The 7,073-nt window shown below is 42.4% G+C and overlaps 1 protein-coding gene across 1 annotated transcript in view; it reads right to left on the minus strand.

Annotated features, from left to right (window-relative positions):
* The window catches only part of b4galnt4a (beta-1,4-N-acetyl-galactosaminyl transferase 4a), a 164,195-nt gene extending 157,540 nt beyond the window's left edge, over nt 1-6,655 (minus strand). Inside the window, exon 1 of the mRNA XM_079682839.1 lies at nt 5,104-6,655. Within this exon, the coding sequence (XP_079538965.1) occupies nt 5,104-5,245 (142 nt within the window). The 5' untranslated portion in view covers nt 5,246-6,655. The remainder of the gene's footprint in view (nt 1-5,103) is intronic.
* Nucleotides 6,656-7,073: the final 418 nt, after the last annotated feature.

Consider the following 7,073-nt stretch of genomic DNA (forward strand, 5'->3'; position numbering starts at 1 on the left):
CACCCAGAGAGAGAGATTTAGTGGGTTGGTCAGATAAGCTGTGGGGCAGATTCATGGTTGAGCTTCTGACAGTCCCCATCCCAGATCCCCAGACACAAGCTAACAATGAACTGACTGCCACATGCTTTTATGACACGGTTCTTTAAATAAAATGCCAAGGATAAAGCCGCTCAAATTAAGTGACAGTTTCATATATAAAATACAGTTTCCCATATTGGTTTAATTGATTATTCACTATTTCTCAAGGATAGTAAAGCCATTACCCTGACTATACTGTAAGATTCCAGCTTTCAATTGTTTAATCATGGCACTAAAATATCTACATTTCTGCAGCAATAACTTCCATCTGAAGGTCAAAATAATTCTGTTAAACCAGCATAACAGTATGGCTCTAAAGAATATAAATCACCACATTAGAAGAGATACAATTTCATAATTCACCCTTTTAGGGAAGTCTCTGCATTTTCATCTGATTAGAAGGGCTCTTCCATCCACAAGGATATAAAGGGCCAAGCATCCCTAAATGGAATCAATCTTTAAAAGCTGCACCTCCCAGCTGGGTTCACACGTGTCCCCAATTTAAAATGCCCAAACCACTTTGTTGATGTGGACTTACACCCTGTACCCACACTGGGCTCAGTGTTTCTGTAAAAGCTGCTAAATTCAACTGTCAGAAACACACCTGCTTCTTACTAAGCATGCAGAGTGTTTATATGATGTTGCTCTGTTCTTCCTTCTTCCATTAACAAATGTTCCATCTCCTCAAGAGGTGGAAGTGCGCATCAGGCAGCTGCATTGTTCAAAAATATGAAAAGGCAATTGAGGATATTTATTGTTACATGAATAAATAATCAAATGAAAAGATGCCGTAGTAAAAATGCTGGCAGAGTGGTTCTGGCCGAGATAAAGCTGACCAACCGTGAGAACCACAAGAGCTAAAATTAGGTAAAGTGACATCGGAGGGCATGGTTACCATGACAGCAAGCCAGTCTGAGGGTGTTGTTGCTGAGATACAACAACAAGCCAAATCCAAGTTGATACTGAACTGCAACAATATCCAAGTATGCTGTAAGAGTGAATGTTACTACTAAGAGATACTAGTAAAATGGCCCCGCATCAACAAGTTGTGTGGGTTTTATTTGTTTTAAGCTCTCGCTGGATATTCAGCACATTCAAGCTCCCTCAAACATTGAATTCATCGGCCACGACAAAAACAATCTCCAAACCATCCCACCAGCACAGCGCGTTCCTCTCCCATATGTTGTCTCCAGGGGCAACCAAGCAGCCAATCTGCCACGGCCCCTGACACTTCCCCTTCCGACTTCCGCCTTATCCTTTCAGAGTGCTGATGAATTGAAGTGTATGCTGGGATTATGTGCCATTTTACCAGTATATATGCAACATATTTGTGTTTGTTCAAGGGTGGTTGAGTTTATGCATATGTGTGTTCCTCCGCACATGTGTAATCATAGCTAATCAATAGAGGCCTGTATGCAGCAGCCTCCTCCTCCTCCTCCTCCTCCTCCTCCTCAGTGGACCTGTTGATGCTGGGAAACAGGGGGGCTGTTGTACAACTGGGTGGCCGCATAAATGTGGCACTCATCTAATATGCACCGCAGCACTGCCTGCCAACACACTTCCTCATTGAAATTCTGATTAAATAAGGCTAGTCTGGCCAGTGTGCAATCTGAAAACTATTTAATTATACCTTTTTGGCTTCCTCTGGTTTAAACAGCTACCTTGGCTTTTAAGTTAAGATAAATGAATGCCCCAACAGACAGCCTCACATCCAGAAAGATCTCATTGGTGGGTGTTGTATATTGTGCTGTTATATTTGAATGGCGTATTCATAAACAAGACCGGCATATTACATGTGATAGATTCTCACACAAAGTAAATCAAGATGGTTTTGTTGTTTATACGTTGCCTACCATACGGTTTTCTTTTTGAGCGGAGAGGATTCGTAAAGTAGGAAATAAAAGTAACAAATAAATACAATTCCTCACTTCTTGCGTTTCTGTTCAGGTGTGCCATTATCTCCCTGATATTGGATCCCTCTTTCTCTCTATACCTTCTATAAAATCACAAAAAGGTGAGTGCACGGCCTATCACCATTCAATCACCGGTCTATCACACAGCTCCATCCTGTAGTGAATAATTTAGTGACAGAAAATGATGGACCATTTCAATACGTCTGCGGCTGGCTTAGTGCTCTGAGTGATGGCAATTCTTAATCAAAATGACCCTGATGACATTTCTGTGTAATTGATTTCTTTGCCAACATACCACAGTGTTATATTAATGACCACATATGACTTCTGAGTAATGATGTGTCCGTCAACCTATTCAAATAAGTATGTAGGCCGGTGTTAATCACAGTTTCCAGACTATACAAAGGTAGGGTTAGCAATGTCATTGCTCATTTAAATGGAAAAAAACCTCTACAACCCAGGATGTAAATCACTAGCGAGGCAAAAACAAACATTTATTCAAAGCTTGGTCAATGCGATCAACACCTGCTTACATGTCACTGCTACACCCAGATCCTTGTCAGCCAGTCCAAAGAGTTCATCCAGGGACTTTCTTTCACCAATCCATGATTAGATTACCATATATTTGTGTCTCTAACAGGTCACACACACAGTGACATTGATAGATATTGTAAGACAGAGTGCAGTTACAGCTTGTGCATGTAATGAGCCAAATAAGGTAGCAATCCCGTGATAAGAGGTAAAGACAAAGGCAGCCAACGTATGTAAACAAAGCTCGTTTCAAAGCATCCACACAAGCCATTGCAAATGTTTTACGAAATAGAAAATATATTCAACGCGTTTGTTAGATTCTTAGAAGACACAATGGGTTTTGTCAGAATGTGGAATGTACAACAAAAACTGTTTGCCAATAAGACTCTGCAGGGTACGATTAAGAGGCCTCTTCTCCAAGTCTCAGGCCTCCTCTCATTATGTTTACCCAGTCAACCAACACATGAGCACACAGCAGTGCGTAGATTGAAGTTGGAAACATTTGACAGACGGTGTATATAATCGTCTGTTGTAAACTTTCTTCGACACTTCTCAAATCATTATTCACAATTAGTTAGATGCAGCCTCGATGGGGCACTTTATGCCAAGGTGTTTATATGTCTCATAAGTCTGTTGGTCATGTGCCAATAAGACATTAGCTCGAGGATGAAGTACTAGCAGAAATCTGTCTGATACGTGTGCCCGCTCAAGGAGATGATTTGGCTGACATAAATCAAATTTTCTCCAATATAGAGACAAGCAGAGTGGAAATTTGACAAATTGTCATTTCATATTCAAATAAGGGAGGACTCAGGCCAAAAATGAAATTACATTATTCCTACCTGCCCCACCTCAGTGCTAAGAATCAATGAAGGTTTTTGTGTGAAGAGAATACCGCCAGCCTGATATGAATATTTACACACTTCATAGAGCCCCATTTTCAGTAATGGCTACATCTCACTTACAAACCCTTGGTGCGAGAGGGGGACATGTTATTCATAAGAGGTTAAGTGAGTTGACCTGTTCAGATGCCTGCTAAATGGAAGACAGTCAATTAGACACACAGACCAGCAAAGTAGAGCATAACAGCTTCCTTCCTCCTCCAGACGGCCACAGCAGACTGGTCACAATGGCGGACTATTACTGGAATCTTTAAAATGAGGAACACAGTGATATCGAAAATGTAATTGTCCAAAGGTCTCTGATTTTAAGGGAAGGAAGAAGTCGTCATGCTCGTAGACAAGTAACCGCAAAATTAGCAGCAATAGCGAAATTGAAACAAAAGGACAAAGGCTAAAAAGGGCATCATTCTAAGATATCTGCCTAAAAAGGAAGAGTGAGAGGGACCATTCATTATATCAACTTCACAGTCTGAATGTGATCTACAATATCATAACCACATGTATAATATGGTTGCAGAAGGGGACAATTAGATACACTTCATGAATGTTAATGGTAATTTGCAGTAATACTGGTTGGTTTAAATGTTTTGCCTAAATCCTGACAAACTCACAACTACTGTTATCAAATGCAACAGGACAGCGTTGCAGCCTTCAGCCAACAGTATGGTTTGGAACTCATCATAAAAAAATAACTAAATCTAGTCTGTTGCTTGGAAAAGTGCATCGTCTGCGAATGTGCGGTGTTCACTCTTCAAGGACATCATAATCATCAGGTATCACTTTACACAGACAGCTGCAGGAGAAAGACAACACCCCCGTCCCATGTTGGATCTGTAGTAGGTGATGGTACATCATCCAGCACCTATAACAGTATTCCTTTCATTTATAGTGGCTATTCCTGTCTGATACGCATCAACCACGCTGTGCACAGTGACTGATCACAATCAACCATTGGCAATAAGAAGCATTGCAGCAGCAGGTGGAAATCTGCCTCCCCTGTACTGCCCAACCCCGGATATTTTCCCAAGTCTGACTGGCATGCCTGTGACCTCTGAAGCCGCCTTTATGAACAGCCCTTTGATTATTAATGTTGAAGGTGGGGGTCTGGCTTTCGACCTGGCCCGACACCGTGGTGCTCTTTGCAGCCTGCATGGAGAAGGAAACTATTGTTAATTTATGAGACACGCTGACTCTCTGTGCTACTTCTTCTGAGCGTATCCTCTCCTCACATTACCCAGGGGAGAACAATCAGCATGAGTCAGTAGATACTTGTTCCAGTGACATATTTGTCATAAATCCTTGCACCTAAGAAATAATTGTATTGTTTATATTTCTCTCGTTAGTTTTGGCATCTCACAACTTTGATTTGTATACATTATAAGTTATTATGTGGTCATTTTATAATGGAATTGTCATGCTGTAAAGCATTATTATCTTAAAGGATGAAACCTTAATATTCATAATATCCTGCAGGAACAAACTCTTCTCAGTGTTGACTTTATAGTCGCTACATTAGACTTGTTCATAAAGGGGCTAATAAATGTTATTTTAAATATCTTCAAAGGCTGTTTGGCTACTTCATATCCATCCAGGTATAGAACAAAAGTTGTTTTACAAAGCCTGAAATTGTGTTAGATGAAATGAATAGATCATGTTTTTTTATTTTAAATAAAGCCTACCTTTTCCATAGTTGAAGTGGAGTTTGATGGTCTTGCCCTGGTTGATGTGCAGGTAGGTGAACCACACGGCGGAGGTGAGCAGCACCAGAAGCAGCAGGAGCTTGAACTGCTTCCGGATCTTCTTCACGGGGAAGCGCAGCATCCTGACTCAAACATCCTCCGGTAGCCGCCCGGTAGATAGTCAAAACGGTCTGGAAAGTCGGTGCGCTGTGTTTGTGTTTCTGGGTGTCCGAGTCTTTTCTGACTGTCTATCTCTCCCGGTCACAGCGACGGCATCCCAGCAGGCATGCTGCGAGTAAACAGGGAGTGTTATCTACACCCTTGAAGCGCGACTCATTCCCCCGGATCCACAAGGTGACATCAGCGCCAAATGTGTCGTATCCTCAGATCTGGGTCCAAACACCTCTGTGGCAGTCATTGCTTATGAATGCAACCCGGTTTCCCCCCTTTCCCTATGAATAGCGTGGCTTGTAAGCAGGCTTCCCTGCTGGAGTTTCCAGGAGGCAGCAGGGAAAAGGCTGCGGATCAAAAGCAGCTAAATTCAGTTGAGTGTGGCCGAGTGAACAAAATAGCAGTCCGGAGATAATCTACACAAATCCCCAGAAGCTCAAGGTTCTGACACCGCGACGCTGATTATTTTATCGGCTACTCAGGGATCATCCCCGGCCATGGGTTTAGCGCGAAGAAGCAAAGAGCAAGAGGAATATACTTTCCATGTGGAGGGGTGATCGGATAGAGCATCTCCACAGAGCTGATACACTTCCTCGCAGAACGATTTATACGGGTTATTTGTCCAAAAGATTAAATACAATTAAAACGGCCTTCAGTGAAACGTGTCGCCGGTGTAACCTCTGAAGGAATGATCGGTGTGAAGCTAACCTGATAAGGGAAAGGTGTCAATCAAAACACACATCACAGCCTTCTGCGCTCCATCTATTGTTAAACACAGCTGAAACTGAGACTCTGGCTTCCGATCGAGGGGCAGTGGATTCAGATGGAGCGCGTTTTTATTTAAGTCCCGAGAGAGGAGGGGCGATCAGCTGTCATCCCCATACTCGGGTTGGTTTGAAGCCCCGCGATGAGTAAATAATAAACCGACGTAGATTAAAATCTGTGAATCCTCCATGGCGGTGAAACAGTCGAGTTTTTTGACGGAAATACTCAGATGTGATTGTCCGATACGATGCCCATGTGCTCCAGTGTCTCACGGCAGGTGCGTTTCCACAAAATCTCCCAAAGTAGCCGCTTTTTCCGAGTCCACCGAGCGTGCATGAAAGGTCCAAAGCAAATAACCGCGTCCGGATTAAACTAATAAACACTGATATGTATCGCTAGCGGCGATGCACTGCCTTGTGTTGTTATTCTGTCATGAGCTTTTTTCCTTTTAAAACACCGCAATAGCATCGTCCGACCCGCTTGTCACTGCGCGCAGAGAGAACAAACAGCTGAGTCTCGCGGACAAACAAGCAACAAGCAGTGATGTAACCAGGACAGAACATTTTTTTTGCTACAAAGAAACGCGTAAGGGTATCTCCTTTCACTGCACAGCTCAGTACGCCCATCAATTGAGCATATTAACGGTGCGGAGCAACCTAACCTGGGCGGATGAAGAATGACAAATCCAGCGTCCAATTAAAACGCTGGAAAAGGTTCAGAGGAGGCGGGATGACAACGCTTGCCCTCACCGTTGCTTGGTTTTACTGATGTGATCCATCATCCAATAGCTGAAGACTGAAACTTGTTAAGCTCTCCCATTGTGCCATTTGCACCATCAATTAAGTATACTAATTCGATAAACAATAAATATTCGTTTTTCAGGCAATGGAAATGCAATGACACTAAAGTAATAGGATATGGAGAAATACTCGCTTTGTGTCAGGATTCAGGCACCCATCTAAACACTTATTAAAATAATTGTTATTAAAACAATTATTCCTCCTAGTAGATGAGGAAATATCATGTTGATATTT

Source organism: Notothenia rossii (assembly GCF_949606895.1).
Source record: "Notothenia rossii genome assembly, chromosome: 5".
Taxonomy (NCBI): Eukaryota; Metazoa; Chordata; class Actinopteri; order Perciformes; family Nototheniidae; genus Notothenia; species Notothenia rossii.